This window comes from Oncorhynchus tshawytscha, linkage group LG08 (assembly GCF_018296145.1).
Source record: "Oncorhynchus tshawytscha isolate Ot180627B linkage group LG08, Otsh_v2.0, whole genome shotgun sequence".
Classification (NCBI taxonomy): domain Eukaryota; kingdom Metazoa; phylum Chordata; class Actinopteri; order Salmoniformes; family Salmonidae; genus Oncorhynchus; species Oncorhynchus tshawytscha.
The window spans coordinates 3,741,496-3,763,386 of NC_056436.1; the positions used below are offsets into that span (position 1 = coordinate 3,741,496).

Sequence of the window (21,891 nt, forward strand, 5' to 3'; positions counted from 1 at the left end):
TCTACCACCACACTACCACTATCAGATTAGAACCATAAAGGAGTCATCTACCACCCCACTACCACTATCAGATTAGAGCCATAAAGCAGACATCTACCACCCCACTACCACTATCAGATTAGAGCCATAAAGGAGACATCTACCAACCCACTACCACTATCAGATTAGAGCCATAAAGGAGCCTAGACATCTACCACCCCACTACCACTATCATATTAGAGCCATAAAGGGGACATATACCACTATCAGATTAGAGCCATAAAGGCGACATCTACCACTATCAGATTAGAGCCATAAAGGAGACTAGACATCTACCACCCCACTACCACTATCAGATTAGAGCCATAAAGGAGACTAGACATCTACCACTATCAGACTAGAGCCATAAAGGAGGCTAGACATCTACAACCCCACTACCACTATCAGATTAGAGACATAAAGGAGACATCTACCACCACACTACCACGATCAGATTAGAGCCATAAAGGAGACTAGACATCTACCACTATCAGATTAGAGCCATAAAGGAGACTAGACATCCACCACCACACTACCACTATCAGATTTGAACCATAAAGGAGACTAGACATCCACCACCACACTACCCCTATCAGATTAGAGCCATAAAGGAGACTAGACATCTACCACCACACTACCACTATCAGATTATAGAGCCATAAAGGAGACTAGACATCTACCACCCCACTACCACTATCAGATTAGAACCATAAAGGAGACTAGACATCTACCACTATCAGACTAGAGCCATAAAGGAGGCTAGACATCTACAACCCCACTACCACTATCAGATTAGAGACATAAAGGAGACATCTACCACCACACTACCACGATCAGATTAGAGCCATAAAGGAGACTAGACATCTACCACTATCAGATTAGAGCCATGAAGGAGACTAGACATCTACCACCCCACCAATATATCACTGTGTCTTCTTACTGTCTCGGGCCTTAGGCCCTATATATCACTGTGTCTTCTTACTGTCTCGGGCCTTAGGCCCTATATATCACTGTGTCTTCTTACTGTCTCGGGTCTTAGGCCCTATATATCACTGTGTCTTCTTACTGTCTCGGGCCTTAGGCCCTATATATCACTGTGTCTTCTTACTGTCTCGGGCCTTAGGCCCTATATATCACTGTGTCTTCTTACTGTCTCGGGCCTTAGGCCCTATATATCACTGTGTCTTCTTACTGTCTCGGGCCTTAGGCCCTATATATCACTGTGTCTTCTTACTGTCTCGGGCCTTAGGCCCTATATATCACTGTGTCTTCTTACTGTCTCGGGCCTTAGGCCCTATATATCACTGTGTCTTCTTACTGTCTCGGGCCTTAGGCCCTATGTATCAAGGTATCAAGGCATATGAACTAACAGGTTATAGAGCAAACAAGCAATTATCACAACACATAGGTTGTAGTATGGCTTGTGGGGCCCAGCGATTTTACCCATGCACCGCTATTAGTCTATCCAGTATATTGACATAATCAGTAGAGTGTTCTATTCTAACAGAAACCAAACTGAGAACGCATGTGCGTAATCCAGCCAAAGACAGTGAGAAGATCTGCTGTGTGCATCAACCAGAAATAACACCTCGGAAGGAATTTCAGGGCGCTAGGACCGCGCACGGCTCTGTGAATGCGCAAATCCCACTCAAGCAGAGACTGTTCGCTCTCTCGGAATAGCTCGTTACCGGTAAGGCTGTTTGCTGCGGTGCGAGCCATAACCGGAGAAGCACTTTTCGCGCACCTCTCCTCCGTCTCCGGTTCCAAAAGAACCACCAAGCGAACCTGAACCGGAGATTTAACCATTTGGGGGTTTCAGGACAGACTTCTCCTTATGGGCTCACAATGCGCAGGATACGGGCCAACGCCATCGCTATCTTGACCGTAGCGTGGATCCTGGGAACATTTTATTACCTGTGGCAGGACAATAAACCGCACTCATCATCATCCTCAGCCTTGCAGCCCCGCGTCGCGGACATCAGGAGACATGCCGACGGCGGGAGGCTGGAGATCCACCGAGACGACAGGACCATTCCGTTGATTGTGAGTGACAGATTGAGAGGAGAGCAGAGAAGCGGAGAACCGAGAGAGAGACGGAGAACCGAGAGAGAGATAGAAGGGGTAGGGAAGCGGCTAGCTGTGGCTGTGCTGCTGCAGAGGAGTGTGTGTTGCATGTTGATGCACAGTGGGTTATCTCTGTTGCTGCTCACCCACCACCTCACTGAGTCTAATATTTGTGTTGAGCGCAGAGAACCTGTGCGTCGAGGCTGCGGTCCATTTCCTATAATGAATCTGAACTCTAAATATGATATTTCTGCTACCGCATTATTATTGCATTATTTTCAGTGGTGGAACAAGTGCCCTGTCGTCATACTTGAGTAAAAGTCAAGATACCTTAATAGAAAATGACTCAAGTAAAAGTTGAATGTCCCCCAGTAAAATACTCCTTGAGTTTAAGTCTAAAAGTATTTGATTTTAAATATACTTAAATATCAAATGTAAATGTAATTTAAAAAATATACTTAAGTATCAAAAGTATAAATATTTTTTAAAATCCTCATATTAAGAGAACCAGACAACACCCTTTTCTTTATATATATATATATATATATATAAATATATTCTATATATATATTTATATATATATATATAAATTCTATATATATATATTTCTATATTTATTTATTTACAGATAGCCAGGGGCACACTACAACACTCAGACATAATTTACAAATGAAGCATTTGTGTTTAGTGAGTCCTCCAGATCAGAGGCAGTAAAGATGACCAGGGATGTTCTCTTGATAAATGTGTGAATTGGACCATTTTCCTGTCCTGCTAAGCATTCCAAAAAGTACTTTTGGGTGTGAGGGGAAATGTAAGGAGTAAAAAGTACATTATTTTCTTCAAGAATGTAGTGAAGTAAAAGTTGTCAAAAAAATATAATTAGTAAAGTACAGATACCCCCCAAAAAGTACTTAAGTAGTACTTTAAAGTATTTTGACTTCAGTACTTTAATGAGGGGACATCTCACAATGCAATGCCCCCTTGCGGTTGAAGGCTCGGTTGCGAGACTGACACCAGATACTTAAAAACAAATCTAACTCTGCGTCGTCCAGCCAGAGTCCATTGAAGAACAGGAAGTTACCAAACCACAAGAATATGAAAATATGTGGTGAGACAGCTGAGACAATATATTTATCCTGTCTTGAATGAACATTTTGCGATCTTCCAAAATAAATGTGATTTCTGACGAGAGACACTCTCCTCCATCCTGTGTTACAAACACTACATTTTGTCCTGGCGGGGCAAGACTCTGAAGATGACGTCCTGCGTAATACATCACAATGTAAACGGGGCCTTAGAGCGTATATAACTGATCTGATCTGTGTTAAAGCGTATATAACGGATCTGATCTGTGTTAAAGCGTATATAACTGATCTGATCTGTGTTAGAGCGTATATAACTGATCTGATCTGTGTTAAAGCGTATATAACTGATCTGATCTGTGTTAGAGCGTATATAACTGATCTGATCTGTGTTAGAGCGTATATAACTGATCTGATCTGTGTTAGAGCGTATATAACTGATCTGATCTGTGTTAGAGCGTATATAACTGATCTGATCTGTGTTAGAGCGTATATAACTGATCTGATCTGTGTTAGAGCGTATATAACTGATCTGATCTGTGTCCGAGCGTATACAACTGATCTGATCTGTGTTAGAGCGTATATAACTGATCTGATCTGTGTTAGAGCGTATATACACTGCCATTCAAAGTTTGGTCACTTAGAAATGTCCTTGTTTTTGAAAGAAAAGCACATTTGTGGTCCATTGAAATAACAGCAAATTGATCAGAAATAAAGTGTAGACATTGTTAATGTTGTAAATGACTGTTGTAGCTGGAAATGGCAGATTTTTAATGGAATATCTACATAGGTGTTCAGAGGCCCATTCTCAGCAACCATCACTCCTGTGTTCCAATGGCACGTTGTGTTAGCTAATGCAAGTTTATAATTTCAAAAGGATCATTAGAAAACCCTTTCGCAATTATGTTAGCACAGCTGAAAACTGTTGTGCTGATTAAAGAAGCAATAAAACTGGCCTTCTTTAGACTAGTTGAGTGTCTGGAGCATCAGCATCTGTGGGTTCGATTAGGCTCAAAATGGCCAGAAACAAAGTACTTTCTTCTGAAACTCATCAGTCTATTCTTGTTCTGAGAAATGAAGGCTATTCCATGTGAGACATTGCCAAGAATCTGAAGATCTTGAGCAACGCTGTCTATTACTCTCTTCACAGAACACTTCAAACTGTCTCTAACCAGAATAGAAAGAGTGGGAGGCCCTGGTGCACAACTGAGCAATAGGACAAGTACATTAGAATGTCTAGTTTGAGAAACAGGCGCGTCACAAGTCCTCAATTGGCAGCTTCATTAAATAGTACCCGCAAAACACCAGTCTCCATGTCAACAGTGAAGAGACGACTCCGGGATGCTGGCCTTCTAGGCAGAGTTCCTCTGTCCAGTGTCTGTGTTCTTTTGCCAATCTTTATTTATTTTGCCAATTTTTATTGGCCAGTCTGAGAGATGGCTTCTTCTTTGCAACTCTGCCTCCAATCTTTAGGAATCTCAGACTATACGAAAGAGAGGTTAGGGGTTGCAACAATCTTTCAGAACATCAGCTGTCTGGATTTGGGTGAAGGAGAAGTGTGTGTGTGTGTGTGTTTGTGGGGGGGGCTTGGGCCAGTTGCTGGGGGGGTGCAGAGCTGTTGGCCAGGGTTGGGGTAGCCAGGTGGAAAGCATGGCCAGCCATAGAGATTTGCTTATTGAAATTCTCGATTATCATGGATTTATGAGTGGTGACAGTGTTTCCTAGTCTCAGTGCAGTGGGCAGCTGTGATGTGGGAGGGTCCTGCCTCTAAATGCTTCTGGGGCAAAGTTACACAATTAATTTTGAAGTCCATGAGTATAAGCCCCTTGAATCTCTCAATCAGAGAAGATTACTGCTGGCAGGTAGCACTGCCAAGCCGGGGAGAAGACATGTTGGCTGGATGTGGTTGGGAGGTTGGGGGTAGAGACATGTTGGCTGGATGGGGTTGGGAGGTTGGGGGTAGAGACATTTTGGCTGGGTGGGGTTGGGAGGTTGGGGGTAGAGTCCTGTTGGCTGGGTGGGGTTGGGGGAAAGGATGGGAGGTTGGGGGTAGAGTCCTGTAGGCTGGGTGGGGTTGGAGGAATAGGATGGGAGGTTGGGGGTAGAGTCCTGTAGGCTGGCTGGGTGGGGTAGGATGGGAGGTTGGGGGTAGAGTCCTGTGGGGTTGGGAGGTTGGGGGTAGAGACATGTTGGCTGGATGGGGTTGGGAGGTTGGGGGTAGAGACATGTTGGCTGGATGGGGTTGGGAGGTTGGGGGTAGAGACATGTTGGCTGGATGGGGTTGGGAGGTTGGGGGTAGAGACATGTTGGCTGGGTGGGGTTGGGAGGTTGGGGGTAGAGTCCTGTTGGCTGGATGGGGTTGGGGGAATAGGATGGGAGGTTGGGGGTAGAGTCCTGTAGGCTGGGTGGGGTTGGGGGAATAGGATGGGAGGTTGGGGGTAGAGTCCTGTTGGCTGGGTGGGGTTGGGAGGTTGGGGGTAGAGTCCTGTGGGGTTGGGAGGTTGGGGGTAGAGACATGTTGGCTGGATGGGGTTGGGAGGTTGGGGGTAGAGACATGTTGGCTGGATGGGGTTGGGGAATAGGATGGGAGGTTGGGGGTAGAGTCCTGTTGGCTGGGTGGGGGGGTTGGGGGAATAGGATGGGAGGTTGGGGGTAGAGACATGTTGGCTGGATGGGGTTGGGAGGTTTGGGGTAGAGTCCTGTTGGCTGGATGGGGTTGGGGGAATAGGATGGGAGGTTGGGGGTAGAGACATGTTGGCTGGATGGGGTTGGGAGGTTGGGGGTAGAGACATGTTGGCTGGATGGGGTTGGGAGGTTGGGGGTAGAGACATGTTGGCTGGATGGGGTTGGGAGGTTGGGGGTAGAGACATGTTGGCTGGATGGGGTTGGGAGGTTGGGGGTAGAGACATGTTGGCTGGATGGGGTTGGGAGGTTGGGGGTAGAGACATGTTGGCTGGATGGGGTTGGGAGGTTGGGGGTAGAGACATAGGCTGGTGGGGTTGGGGGTAGAGTCCTGTAGGCTGTGGGGTTGGGGTAGAGTCCTGTAGGCTGTGGGGGGTTGGGGGTAGAGTCCTGTAGGCTGTGTGGGGTTGGGGGAATAGGATGGGAGGTTGGGGGTAGAGTCCTGTAGGCTGTGTGGGGTTGGGGGAATAGGATGGGAGGTTGGGGGTAGAGTCCTGTTGGCTGGGTGGGGTTGGGGGAATAGGATGGGAGGTTGGGGGTGGAGGCCAACTGATATTTTATTTTTCTGTTTATACTGAATGTTTTATTTATTAAAATCTGTATATTTTATTTATTAAAATGTCTATGTATTTCTTCGTTTTTTCTTGTCTTTTGAGTAGCAGCCTAATTTGAAATGGATAATGTATCTGTTAAAATGTAGAAATAATAACAGATAAGAATACCAACATACATTAAATGGCTCAATAGAATAAACATTTTATTTAAAAATAAAAAAATTACATTTAAAAAATCCAAGGTGCATTCCAGGATATGCTCACAATGCAAATAGCCCTCTGGCTATGGATGTCTATGATAAATAACCCTAACACCTAACCCAACTGTAACCCTAACCCTAACACCTAACACCTAACACCTAACCCAACCGTAACCCTAACACCTAACCCAACTGTAACCCTAACCCCAACCCTAACACCTAACACCTAACCCAACCCTAACACCTAACACCTAACCCAACCGTAACCCTAACCCCAACCCCAACCCTAACCCCTAAACCTAACCCAACCCCAACCCTAACCCCTAACCCTAACCCAACCCCAACCCTAACACCTAACCCAACTGTAACCTAACCCCAACCCTAACACCTAACCCAACCCCAACCCTAACACCTAACCCAACCCCAACCGTAACACCTAACACCTAACCCAACCGTAACCCTAACACCTAACCCAATCCTAAACCTAACCCAACCCTAACACCTAACCCAACCCTAAACCTAACCCTAACACCTAACCCAACCGTAACACCTAACCCAACCCCAACCCTAAACCTAACCCAACCCTAACACCTAACCCAACCCTAAACCTAACCCTAACACCTAACCCAACCGTAACACCTAACCCAACCCCAACCCTAAACCTAACCCAACCCTAACACCTAACCCAACCCTAAACCTAACCCAACCCCAACCCTAACACCTAACCTAACCCAACCCCAACCCTAACACCTAACCCAACCCTAAACCTAACCCTAACACCTAACCCAACCATAACACCTAACCCAACCCCAACCCTAAACCTAACCCTAACACCTAACCTAACCCTAACACCTAACCCAACCCTAACACCTAACCCAACCCAACCGTAACACCTAACACCTAACCTAAACCGTAACCCTAACACCTAACACCTAACCCAACCCGTAAACCTAACACCTAACACCTAACCCAACTGTAACCCTAACCCAACCCTAACACCTAACACCTAACCCAACCCTAACACCTAACACCTAACCCAACCGTAACCCTAACCCCAACCCCAACCCTAACCCCTAAACCTAACCCAACCCCAACCCTAACCCCTAACCCTAACCCAACCCCAACCCTAACACCTAACCCAACTGTAACCCTAACCCCAACCCTAACACCTAACCCAACCCCAACCCTAACACCTAACCCAACCCCAACCGTAACACCTAACACCTAACCCAACCGTAACCTAACACCTAACCCTAATCCTAAACCTAACCCAACCCTAACACCTAACCCAACCCTAAACCTAACCCTAACACCTAACCCAACCGTAACACCTAACCCAACCCCAACCCTAAACCTAACCCAACCCTAACACCTAACCCAACCCTAAACCTAACCCTAACACCTAACCCAACCGTAACACCTAACCCAACCCCAACCCTAAACCTAACCCAACCCTAACACCTAACCCAACCCTAAACCTAACCCAACCCCAACCCTAACACCTAACCTAACCCAACCCCAACCCTAACACCTAACCCAACCCTAAACCTAACCCTAACACCTAACCCAACCATAACACCTAACCCAACCCCAACCCTAAACCTAACCCTAACACCTAACCTAACCCTAACACCTAACCCAACCCTAACACCTAACCCAACCCAACCGTAACCCAACCCTAACGTAACACCTAACCCAACCCTAAACCTAACGTAACACCTAACCCAATGCTAAAGGTACAGGAGCCTGGTTTTCCCCAACCCAACCCTAACACCTAACCCAACCCTAAACCTAACCCTAACACCTAACCCAACCGTAACACCTAACTCCTAACCCAACCCTAACACCTAACCCAACCCTAAACCTAACCCAACCCCACCTAACACCTAACCCAACCCTAAACCTAACCTAAACCAACCCCAACCCTAACACCTAACCCAACCCTAAACCTAACCCTAACACCTAACCCAACCATAACACCTAACCCAACCCCAACCTAAACCTAACCCTAACACCTAACCTAACCTAACCTAACCCAACCCTAACACCTAACCCAACCCAGCCGTAACCCTAACACCTAACCTAACCCAACCCAACCCTAACGTAACACCTAACCCAACCCTAAACCTAACGTAACACCTAACCCAACCCTAACACCTAACCCAATCCTAAACCTAACCCAACCCTAACACCTAACCCAACCCTAAACCTAACCCTAACACCTAACCCAACCGTAAACACCTAAGAGCAACCCCAACCCTAAACCTAACCCAACCCTAACACCTAACCCAACCCTAAACCTAACCTAACCCAACCCCAACCCTAACACCAGGCAACCATAACACCTAACCCAACCCCAACCCTAAACCTAACCCTAACACCTAACCTAACCCTAACACCTAACCCAACCCTAACACCCAACCCAACCGTAACCCTAACACCTAACCTAACCCAACCCTAAACCTAACGTAACACCTAACCCAACCCTAAACTTTCCATGAGAGCATCTCAGTAAAGCATGGTACAGGAGCCTGGTTTTCCCCATGTCTCGCTCTCTCCCCCTTTTTCTCTATGTGGTTCCATAACTTCCATGGCAACAGGTGCCCTCCACAACCAGGGTTCATGACATCACTCATGATGAGTAATGTCTTGGCCACATCATGGCTCCTTGCCTGCACTGTTAAAATAGAGTCTCAAAACACCATGATTGTGTAATGAAACCAAGTAAAGTATTGTACCTAAACTGAGATCTGATGTTTGTGTTTTAAAACAGAAATGTAGTACTCTGAAACACCCACAGTGGTTCTTGGGGACTGCATGCAGCCTAGCGGTTAAGAGCAGGCAGCCTAGCGGTTAAGAGCAGGCAGCCTAGCGGTTAAGAGCAGGCAGCCTAGCGGTTAAGAGCAGGCAGCCGGGCGGTTAAGAGCAGGCAGCCTAGCGGTTAAGAGCAGGCAGCCTGGCGGTTAAGAGCAGGCAGCCGGGCGGTTAAGAGCAGGCAGCCGGGCGGTTAAGAGCAGGAAGCCGGGCGGTTAAGAGCAGGAAGCCGGGCGGTTAAGAGCAGGAAGCCGGGCGGTTAAGAGCAGGCAGCCGGGCGGTTAAGAGCAGGCAGCCGGGCGGTTAAGAGCAGGCAGCCGGGCGGTTAAGAGCAGGCAGCCGGGCGGTTAAGAGCAGGCAGCCGGCGGTTAAGAGCAGGCAGCCGGGCGGTTAAGAGCAGGCAGCCGGGCGGTTAAGAGCAGGCAGCCTAGCGGTTAAGAGCAGGCAGCCTAGCGGTTAAGAGCAAGCAACCGGGCGGTTAAGAGCAAGCAGGCTAGCGGTTAAGAGCAGGCAGCCTGGCGGTTAAGAGCAGGCAGCCGGGCAGGTTAAGAGCAGGCAGCCGGGCGGTTAAGAGCAGGCAGCCGGGCGGTTAAGAGCAGGCAGCCGGGCGGTTAAGAGCAGGCAGCCTGGCGGTTAAGAGCAGGCAGCCGGGCGGTTAAGAGCAGGCAGCCGGGCGGTTAAGAGCAGGCAGCCGGGCGGTTAAGAGCAGGCAGCCGGGCGGTTAAGAGCAGGCAGCCGGGCGGTTAAGAGCAGGCAGCCTAGCGGTTAAGAGCAGGCAGCCTAGCGGTTAAGAGCAGGCAGCCTGGCGGTTAAGAGCAGGCAGCCGGGCGGTTAAGAGCAGGCAGCCGGGCGGTTAAGAGCAGGCAGCCTAGCGGTTAAGAGCAGGAAGCCTGGCGGTTAAGAGCAGGAAGCCTGGCGGTTAAGAGCAGGCAGCCGGGCGGTTAAGAGCAGGCAGCCGGGCGGTTAAGAGCAGGCAGCCGGGCGGTTAAGAGCAGGCAGCCGGGCGGTTAAGAGCAGGCAGCCTAGCGGTTAAGAGCAGGCAGCCGGGCGGTTAAGAGCAGGCAGCCTGGCGGTTAAGAGCAGGCAGCCTGGCGGTTAAGAGCAGGCAGCCGGGCGGTTAAGAGCAGGCAGCCGGGCGGTTAAGAGCAGGCAGCCTAGCGGTTAAGAGCACCAAAAAAAGAGATTCAATGGTGAATTGAAATTGACAAAAAAAACAACAACCTTTTATACACTTAATTAAAGTGAATGTAAGTCGTGCAGAGCCCGTGATCAAGCAGTAACCCGCCCCAGCATGGACAGGTCACCCCTCTCCCCACCGAAGACCAGGGTTCAATTCCCCGCACCTCTCGGGGAATTGTGCTAACATAATTTCAAAAGGGTTTTCTAATGATAAACTTGGATTAGCTAACACAACGTGCCATTGGAACACAGGAGTGATGGTTGCTGATAATGGACCTCTGTACGCCTATGTAGATATTTCATTGAAAAGAAATCTGTCTTTTTCCAGCTAGAGTAGTCATTTACAACATTAACAATGTCTACACTGTATTTCTGATCAATTTTATGTTATTTTAATGGACAAAAAAAGGGGTTTTCTTTAAAAAAAAACAAGGACAATTCTAAGTGACCCCAAACTTTTGGACGGTAGTGTATAACTTAATCATTTTCATTTTTGAGGATGCCATTTTGTTGTGGCTTCCAAATTGCTGAAAAAAAAAAAAGAAGTTTGAGTTGATGAAAGCATTGGCCTGTGGTGTTCTATACAGAGTTAGAGCTCACAGCAGAAAGGTTCACCCCCCCTGAGTTTCTCAGAGCTGTGGTAGTCACGCTGTGTGTGTTCAGATGGTTTTTCACCCTGGCCCTCTCCCAGGTAATGTGACCCTAATCACAATACCATGGCAACCAGGCTAGACCTTTTAGTCCAATTAGACACAAGAAACAAACAAGGGTTGGACATATAACACTTAACCCACTCTCCTCTCTTACTTTCTCTCTCTGTCTCTCTGTCTCTCTGTCTCTCTCTCTCTGTCTCTCTCTCTCTGTCTCTCTGTCTCTCCCTCTCTCTCAGGTCTCTCTCTCTCTCTCTCTCTCTCTCAGGGTTCTGTCTCTCCTCTCTGTCTCTCTCTCTCTTCAAAAGGGTTTTCTAATGATAAACTCTCTCTTCTCTAACTCTCGTGCTCATCTGTCTCACTCTGATGGTTGCTCTAATCTCTCTGTCTCTCTCTGTAGATATTTCTCTGTCTCTCTCTCTCTCTGTCTCTCTCTCTCTCTCTCTCTCTGTCTGTCTCATTTACTCATCTCTCTGTCTCTCTGTATCTCTGATCTCTTCTATGTTATTTTCTGTCTCAAAAAAGGGGTTTTCTCTGTCTCTCTCTCTCTCTCTCTCTGCTCTCTCTCTGTCTCTCTCTCTCTCTCTCTCTCTCTCTCTCTCTCTCTCTCTCTCTCTCTCTCTCTCCTCTCAAACTTTTCTCTCGGTAGTCTGTATAACTTAATCATTTTCTTTTGAGGATGCCATTTTGTTGTGGCTTCTCAAATTGCTGAAAAAAAAAAAAGAAGTTTGAGTTGATGAAAGCATTGGCCTGTCTGTCTCTATCAGAGTTAGAGCTCACAGCAGAAGGTTCACCCCCTGAGTTTCTCAGAGCTGTCTAGTCACGCTGTGTGTGTTCAGATCTTTCTGTCTCTCTCTCTGGCCTCTCTCCCAGGTAATGTGTCTCTCTCTCTCTAATCTGTCTCTCTCTCTGTACCATGGCAACCAGGCTAGACCTTTTCTCCAATTAGACACAAGAAACAAACAAGGGTCTATAACACTCTCTGTCCCACTCTCCTCTCTTCTGTCTCTCTCTGTCTCTCTCTCTCTCTCTCTCTCTCTCTCTCTCTCTCTCTCTCTCTCTCTCTCTCTCTCTCTCTCTCTCTCTCTCTCTCTCTCTATGTTCTGTAACCATGGTAATACATTCGATTCAGTGATGTTATCATAACTCAAAATGATATTACAGCACTGTTTTTTGTTTGCTCTGCGGAACAATCTCCTTTGCAACGCTACATTATCTGAATTTTTCCATGAGCTCAACCTCCCATATCTGGTCCTGCTCCACGCTGTATGTGACTGAATGTGTAGATGCTTATTGAATCAGAATGCTGTGTGTCTGTCTCTTGTTTGTGACTGAATGGGTCTCTGTATGTCCTCTACCACTGGGAATGACTATTAGTTACAACAGAGACTTGAATCCTGCTAGAGAAACTGTTTACCCTGATAGAGAAACTGTTTATCCTGATAGAGTAGCTGTTAATCCTGCTAGAGAAACCGTTTATCCTGCTAGAGAAACCGTTTACCCTGCTAGAGAAACCGTTTACCCTGCTAGAGAAACCGTTTACCCTGCTAGAGAAACTGTTTACCCTGCTAGAGAAACCGTTTACCCTGCTAGAGAAACCGTTTACCCTGCTAGAGAAACCGTTTACCCTGCTAGAGAAACCGTTTACCCTGCTAGAGAAACCGTTTACCCTGCTAGAGAAACCTGTTTACCCTGCTAGAGAAACCGTTTACCCTGCTAGAGAAACTGTTTACCCTGCTAGAGAAACTGTTTACCCTGCTAGAGAAACTGTTTACCCTGCTAGAGAAACTGTTTACCCTGCTAGAGAAACCGTTTACCCTGCTAGAGAAACCGTTTACCCTGCTAGAGAAACCGTTTACCCTGCCAGAGAAACCATTTATCCTGCTAGATTGACTACTAGTTACTGCAGAGACTCGAATCCTGCTAGAGAAACATTTTAAATCAGTCATGTGGGTTTTTGCCACAACTTTGTGCACGTGTGGGCTTGCACGTCCGGTTGCTAAGTGTTTCAGTGTCAGGCTAAATGAAATTAACTGATCAACTGTGGGACTTTACAAGTAATTCTGTAAGTCCATGCAACTTATTATGTGACTTGTTGAGCACATCTTTACTCCTGAACATATTTAGGCTTGGCATAACAAAGGGGTTGAATACTTATTGACTCAAGACATTTCAATGTCGCTATTTAATCCATTTTAAATTCCATCTGTAACACAACAACATTTGAAAGCGTTCCACAGGGATGCTGGCCCATGTCAACTCCAATGCTTCCCACAGTTGTGTCAAGTTGGCTGGATGTCCTTTGGGTGGTGGACAATTCTTGATACACATGGGAAACTGTTTAATCGGGAAAAACCCAGCAGCATTGCAGTTCTTGACAAACTCAAACCGGTGCGCCTGGCACCTACTACCAAACCCTGTTCAAAGACACACAAATATTAATGTCCTGCCCATTCACACTCTGAATGACACACGAACACAATCCATGTCTCTATGGTCTCTTTGTCAACAATAGCTTGTGCTGTGATCTCTAATATTAACCTTTTCTAACTAGGGGGCAGTATGTTCATTTTTGGATAAAAAAACGTTCCCGTTTTAAACAGGATATTTTGTCAGGACAAGATGCTCGACTATGCATATAATTGACAGCTTGGGATAGAAAACACTCTAACGTTTCCAAAACTGCAAAGATATTGTCTGTGAGTGCAACAGAACTGATGTTACAGGCGAAACCCAGATAAAAATCCAATCAGGAAGTGCCCCATATTTTGAAAGCGCTGCATGCCAATGACTCCTTATATGGCTGTGAATGGGCTACGAATGAGCTTACATTTTCTACGTATTCCCCAAGGTGTCTACAGCATTGTGACGTCTTTTTACGCATTTATGTTGAAGAATAGCCGTAAGGGACCACATTGAGCAAGTGGTCACATGATGGCTCCCGCAGAAAATCTTGCGTAAAGTACTGAGGTAGCCATTATTCCAATCGCTTCTAATGAGAAACCAATTGTCCCGACGGATATATTATCGAATAGATATGTGAAAAACACCTTGAGGATTGATTCTAAACAACGTTTGCCATGTTTCTGTCTATATTATGGAGCTAATTTGGAAAAGATATTGGCGTTGTAGTGACCACATTTTCCGGTCGATTTCTCAGCCAAACGTGAAGAACAAACGGGAGCTATTTCGTCTACAAAAATAATCTTTTTGGAAAAAAGGAACATTTGCTATCTAACTGGGAGTCTCCTGAGTGAAAACATCTGAAGTTCTTCAAAGGTAAATGATTTCATTTGATTGCTTTTCTTATTTTGTGAAAATGTTGCCTGCTGCTAGCAGGGCATAATGCTATGCTAGGCTATGATAAACGTACACAAATGCTTGTCTAGCGTTGGCTGTAAAGCATATTTAGAAAATCTGAGATGACAGTGTGATTAACAAAAGGCTAAGCTGTGTCTCAATATATTTCATTTGTGATTTTCATGAAAAGGAAGATTTTCTAGGGATATTTATGTCCGCTGCGTTATGCTAATTAGTTTGAGGCGATGATTACGCTCCCGCATGCGGGATAGGTAGTATCAAGAAGTTTTTAAGGAAGTCTCAAGTTTTTGCTCGCCTGAGGTAGAGTACCTTATGATAAGCTCTAGACCACACTATTTTACCAATGGAGTTTTCATCTTCATAGTTGTCTATTTACCACCACAAGCCGATGCTGGCACTAAGACCCCCACTCAACGAGCTGTATAAGATCATAAGGAAAAAAGAAAATGCTCATCCAGAGGTGGCTCTTTTAGTGGCCGGGGACTTTAATGCAGCGAAAAATTAAATCAATTTTACTTCATTTCTACCAGCATGTCAAATGTGCAACCAGAGAGAAAAAAATTCTGACCACCTAGACTCCACACTTAGAGACGCGTACAAAGCTCGCCCTCCATTTGGCATATCTGACCATAACTCTATCCTCCAGATTCCCTCTTACAAGGTAGGCAGTATGATGAAGTGGATGCTAAGCTACAGGACTGTTTTGCTAACACAGACTGGAATATGTTCCGGGAAGCCATCTGATCATCCAATGGCATTGAGGAGTTTACCACATCAGTCACTGGCTTCATTAATAAGTGCAGTGACAACGTCATCCCTACTGTGACCGTACGTACATGTCCCAACCAGAAGTCATGGATTACATGCAACATCCGCACTGAGCTAAAGGGTAGAGCTGCCGTCATTAAGGAGCGGGACACTAATCCGGACACTTAAGAAATCCCGCTATGCCCTCCGACGAACCATCAAACAGGCAAAGCGTCAATACAGGACTAAGAATGAATCCTACTACACCGGCTCTGATGCTTGTCGGAGGGCTTGCAAACTATCACGGATTACAAAGGTAAAATGCAATTACGCATTTTTATTTATTATTTTACCTTTATTTAACTCGGCAAGTCAGTTAAGAACAAATTCTTATTTTCAATGACGGCCTAGGAACAGTGGGTTAACTGCCTGTTCAGGGGCAGAACGACAGATTTGTACCTTGTCAGCTCGGGGATTTGAACTTGCAACCTTCCGGTTACTAGTCCAACGCTCTAACCACTAGGCTACCCTGCCGCATTCCTGCGCCTGTCTCCCGAATCATTCATACCAGCGTGACAACTGTTCAGACGTGTGGTCAGGTGCCACAAAAAGGGACTTGGGAAAATTAAAATAGTCTCAGAACAGGGCAGCATGACTGGCCCTTAAATGTACACAGTGTTAACATTAATGACATGCGTCTCAATCTCTCATGGCTCAGTGGATTAACTTCATTACTTGTTTTTGTAAGAAGTGTTGACATGCTGAATGTACCAAGTTGTCTGTCTAAACTACTGGCACACAGCTCAGACACCCATTCATACCCCACAAGACATGCCACCAGAGGTCTCTTCACAGTCCCCAAGTCCAGAACAGACTATGAGAGGCGCACAGTACTACATAGAGCCATGATTATGACTGTGAAGACACACACAGGTAAAGACTCACACATACTCACTTTATATTGTAGATATGTAGTGGTGTAATAATGTTATGAGGTACTGTTTTTTCTTTAGTTTTATATGTAAGTGCTTCATATGTCTGGACCCCAGGATGAGTAGCTGCTGTCTTGGCAGGAACTAATGGGGATCCATAATAAACCCCAGGAAGAGTAGCTGCTGTCTTGGCAGGAACTAATGGGGATCCATAATAAACCCCAGGAAGAGTAGCTGCTGTCTTGGCAGGAACTATTGGGGATCCATAATAAACCCCAGGAAGAGTAGCTGCTGTCTTGGCAGGAACTATTGGGGATCCATAATAAACCCCAGGAGGAGTAGCTGCTGTCTTGGCAGGAACTAATGGGGATCCATAATAGCTGCTGTCTTGGCAGGAACTATTGGGGATCCATAATAAACCCCAGGAAGAGTAGCTGCTGTCTTGGCAGGAACTAATGGGGATCCATAATAAACCCCAGGAACTAGCTGCTGCCTTGGCAGGAACTAATGGGGATCCATAATAAACCCCAGGAACTAGCTGCTGCCTTGGCAGGAACTAATGTCCATAATAAACCCCAGGAAGAGTAGCTGCTGCCTTGACAGGATTGGGGATCCATAATAATGGGGATCCATAATAAACCCCAGGAACTAGCTGCTGCCTTGGCAGGAACTAATGGGGATCCATAATAAACCCCAGGAACTAGCTGCTGCCTTGGCAGGAACTAATGGGGATCCATAAACCCCAGGAACTAGCTGCTGCCTTAATGGGGATCCATAATAAACCCCAGGAAGAGTAGCTGCTGCCTTGACAGGAACTATTGGGGATCCATAATAAACCCCAGGAAGAGTAGCTGCTGTCTTGGCAGGTACTAATGGAGATCCATAATAAACCCCAGGAACTAGCTGCTGCCTTGACAGGAACTAATGGGGATCCATAATAAACCCCAGGAACTAGCTGCTGCCTTGGCAGGAACTAATGGGGATCCATAATAAACCCCAGGAACTAGCTGCTGCTACTCTGTTTATTATCTGTGCACAGTGACTTTACCCCGTCCCTAGATATTACCTCACTCGACTAACCCGTACCCCTGCACATTGATTTGGTACTGGTACTCCTTGTAAATAGCCTCGTTATTATTATATATTTTTTACTTTAGTTTAGAAAATGTGCTTACTTTAAAAATAAATCTGCGTTGTTGTTTAAGGACTCGTAGTAAGTCATTTCTACACCTGTTGTATTCGGCCCATGTGACAAATAAAATGTGATTTGTTGCGATTTCCCCTGATGCGCACAAATTCATTATGGGGGATTATGGGGGATTTCAATCACCTGCACTAGTGATTAGTCTAACAAGGGAAAATAACATTTAAATAAGACTGTTGTGGCTCCCTTCCCACTGGTCACACACTGGTTGAATCAACGTTGTTTCCACCTCCTTTCAATGAAATGGATTAGGAGTTCGAGGGACTTCTGTCACTGGTGGCATCTGAAACGGCTCCCTATTCCCTATATAGTGCACTACTTTTGACCAGGGCACATAGGGAACTATGTATGGAATAGGGTGCCATGGGACACAGCCTTGGTTATCTACTCCTGAGAATTGGAAAGTGACGTCATGATGAGAGACCTGGATGGGAGTTACTCCAAGCAAGTTGTGTTCTTTAAGTGTCTGTGTGTGTGTGCGTGTGCGTGTGCGTGTGCCTGTGCCTGTGCGCCTGTGCCTGTGCCTGTGCCTGTGCCTGTGCCTGTGCCTGTGCCTGTGCCTGTGCCTGTGCCTGTGCCTGTGCGCCTGTGCGCCTGCGCCTGCGTCTGTGTCTGTGTGAGTACCGTTAGTAACACAGAGCTGAAGAATGCAGCTGTCTCTCGTCTCTCCTTCCATTCCTCCTCTATTCTATTGTCTTTCTCTTAGGCAATGTGTCCATGCTTCAAATATTCATCGCATTCCTCTCCTCTTCAATGTATTTTCCTCTCCCCTCTCACTCCTACACCTCCTGTCTCCCCTCTCACTCCTACACCTCCTGTCTCCCCTCTCACTCCTACACACTCCTCCTCTCTCCCCTCTCACTCCTACACCTCTCTCTCCCCTCTCACTCCTACACCTCCTCTCCCCTCTCACTCCTACACCTCCTCTCCCCTCTCACTCCTACCTCCCTCTCTCCCTCCTCCTACACCACCTCTCTCCCCTCTCACTCCTACACCTCCTGTCTCCCCTCTCACTCCTACACCTCCTGGCACCTCCTCTCCCCTCTCACTCCTACACCTCCTGTCTCCCCTCTCACTCCTACACCTCCTGCTTCTCCCTCTCACTCCTACACCTCCTCTCCCCTCTCACTCCTACACCTCCTGTCTCCCCTCTCACTCCTACACCTCCTGCTTCCCCTTTCACTCCTACACCTCCTCTCTCCCCTCTCACTCCTACACCTCCTGTCTCCCCTCTCACTCCTACACCTCCTGTCTCCCCTCTCCTCCTCACCTCCTGTCTCCCCTCTCACTCCTACACCTCCTGTCTCCCTCTCACTCCTACACCTCCTGTCTCCCCTCTCACTCCTACACCTCCTGCTCCCCTCTCACTCCTACACCACCTGTCTCCCCTCTCGCTCCTACACCTCCTGTCTCCCCTCTCACTCCTACACCTCCTGCTTCCCCTCTCACTCCTACACCACCTGTCTCCCCTCTCACTCCTACACCTCCTGTCTCCCCTCTCACTCCTACACCTCCTGTCTCCCCTTTCACTCCTACACCTCCTGTCTCCCCTTTCACTCCTACACCACCTGTCTCCCCTCTCACTCCTACACCACCTGTCTCCCTCTCACTCCTACACCTCCTGCTTCCCCTCTCCCCTACACCACCTGTCTCCCCTCTCACTCCTACACCACCTCTCCCCTCTCCTCCTACACCACCTGTCTCCCTCTCACTCCTACACCTCCTGTCTCCCCTTTCACTCCTACACCCCCCTGTCTCCCCTCTCACTCCTACACCTCCTGTCTCCCCTCTCCTCCTACACCTCCTGTCTCCCCTCTCACTCCTACACCACCTGTCTCCCCTCTCACTCCTACACCACCTGTCTCCCCTCTCACTCCTACACCTCCTACACCACCTGTCCCCTCTCACTCCTACACCTCCTGTCTCCCCTCTCACTCCTACACCTCCTCACCTCTACACCACCTGTCTCCCCTCTCACTCCTACACCACCTGTCTCCCCTTTCACTCCTACACCTCCTGTCTCCCCTCTCACTCCTACACCTCCTCTCCCCTCTCACTCCTACACCACCTGTCTCCCCTCTCTCCTACACCTCCCTCTCCCCTCTCACTCCTACACCACCTGTCTCCCCTCTCACTCCTACACCTCCTGTCTCCCCTTTCACTCCTACACCACCTGTCTCCCCTCTCACTCCTACACCTCCTGCTTCCCTCTCACTCCTACACCTCCCTCTCACTCCTACACCTCCTGCCTCCCCACCTGTCTACACCCCTCTCCTCTCACTCCTACACCACCTGTCTCCCCTCTCACTCCTACACCTCCTGTCTCCCCTCTCCTCCTACACCTCCTGTCTCCCCTCTCACTCCTACACCTCCTGTCTCCCCTCTCACTCCTACACCTCCTGTCTCCCCTCTCCCACCTCCTGTCTCCCTCTCACACCTCCTGTCTCCCCTCTCACTCCTACACCTCCTGTCTCCCCTCTCACTCCTACACCTCCCCTCTACACCTCCTGTCTCCCTCTCACTCCTACACCTCCTGTCTCCCCTCTCACTCCTACACCTCCTGTCTCCCCTTTCACTCCTACACCTCCTGTCTCCCCTCTCACTCCTACACCTCCTGTCTCCCCTCTCACTCCTACACCTCCTGTCTCCCCTCTCACCTGTCTCCCCTCTCACTCCTACACCACCTGTCTCCCTCTCACTCCTACACCACCTGTCTCCCCTCACTCCTACACCTCCTGTCTCCCTCTCACCTACACCACCTGTCTCCCTCTCCTCTATCCCTCACTCCTACACCTCCTGTCTCCCCTTTCACTCCTACACCTCCACCTCTCTACACTCTCCCTCTCACTCCTACACCTCCTGTCTCCCCTCACTCCTCACCTCCTGTCTCCCCTTTCACTCCTACACCACCTGTCTCCCCTCTCACTCCTACACCTCCTGTCTCCCTCTCACTCCTACACCTCCTGTCTCCCTTTCACTCCTACACCTCCTGCTTCCCCTCTCCTCACCTCCTGTCTCCCTCTCACTCCTACACCTCCTGTCTCCTCTCACTCCTACACTTCCTGCTTCCCTCTCACCTCCTCCCACCTGTCTCCCTTTCACCTACACCACCTGTCTCCCCCCCTCACCACCTCCCTCTCACTCCTACACCTCCTCCCCTCTCACTCCTACACCTCCTGTCTCCCCTCTCACTCCTACACCTCCTGCTTCCCCTCTCACTCCTAAACCTCCTGTCTCCCCTTTCACTCCTACACCACCTGTCTCCCCTTTCTCACCACCTGTCTCCCCTTTCACTCCTACACCACCTGTCTCCCTCTCACTCCTACACCACCTCTCTCCCTCTCACTCCTACACCACCTCTGTCTCCCCTTTCACTCCTACACCACCTGTCTCCTCTCACTCCTACACCACCTGTCTCCCCTTTCACTCCTACACCTCCTGTCTCCCCTTTCACTCCTACACCACCTGTCTCCCCTCTCACTCCTACACCACCTGTCTCCCCTCTCACTCCTACACCACCTGTCTCCCCTTTCACTCCTACACCACCTGTCTCCCCTCCTCCTACACCACCTGTCTCCCCTTTCACTCCTACACCACCTGTCTCCCTCTCACTCCTACACCTCCTGCATTCCCTCTCAGTCCTACACCTCCTGTCTCCCCTTTCACTCCTACACCACCTGTCTCCCCTCTCACTCCTACACCTCCTGCTTCCCTTTCACTCCTACACCACCTCTCTCCCCTCTCACTCCTACACCTCCTGCCTCCTCTCACTCCTACACCTCCTCTATCCCCTCTCGCTCCTACACCACCTCTGTCTCCCTCTCACTCCTACACCTACCCCACCTACACCTCTCTCTCAATCCTAAACCTCTCACTCACTCCTACCTCTTGCATTCCCTCTCGCTCCCACCTCCTCTCTCCCCTCACCTCCTCTCTCCCCTCTCGCTCCTACACCACCTCTCCTTCTCCCCCCTCCTACACCACCTCTGTCTCCCCTCCCTCCTACACCTCCTCTCTCTCCCCTCTCCACCTCCTCTCCCCTTTCACCTCCCTCCTACACCACCCTCTCCCCTTTCACCTCCTCTCTCCCCTCTCGCTCCTACACCACCTCTCTCCCCTTTCACTCCTACACCACCTCTCTCCCCCTTTCACTCCCCCTACACCACCTCTCTCCCCTCTCACTCCTACACCACCCTCTCCCCTTTCACTCCTACACCACCTCTCCCCCCCTCGCTCCTCCACCCACCTGTCTCCCCTTCCTACACCTCCTCTCGCTCCTACACCTCCTGTCTCCCTCCTCCCACCCTCTGTCTCCCCTTTCACTCCTACACCTCCTGTCTCCCCTTCACTCCTACACACCACCTCTGTCTCCCCTCTCACTCCTACACCTCCCTCTCTCCCTACACCTCCCCTCTCACTCCTACACCACCTGTCTCCCTTTCAC

The 21,891-nt window shown here is 48.3% G+C and overlaps 1 protein-coding gene across 1 annotated transcript in view; it reads left to right on the top strand.

Moving 5' to 3' along the window:
• Positions 1–1,655: 1,655 nt before the first annotated feature.
• The window catches only part of LOC112238362 (polypeptide N-acetylgalactosaminyltransferase 16-like), a 119,390-nt gene continuing 99,154 nt past the window's right edge, over positions 1,656–21,891 (top strand). The window contains exon 1 of the mRNA XM_042325086.1: positions 1,656–2,061. Coding sequence (XP_042181020.1) covers positions 1,864–2,061 — 198 coding nt within the window. The 5' untranslated portion in view covers positions 1,656–1,863. The remainder of the gene's footprint in view (positions 2,062–21,891) is intronic.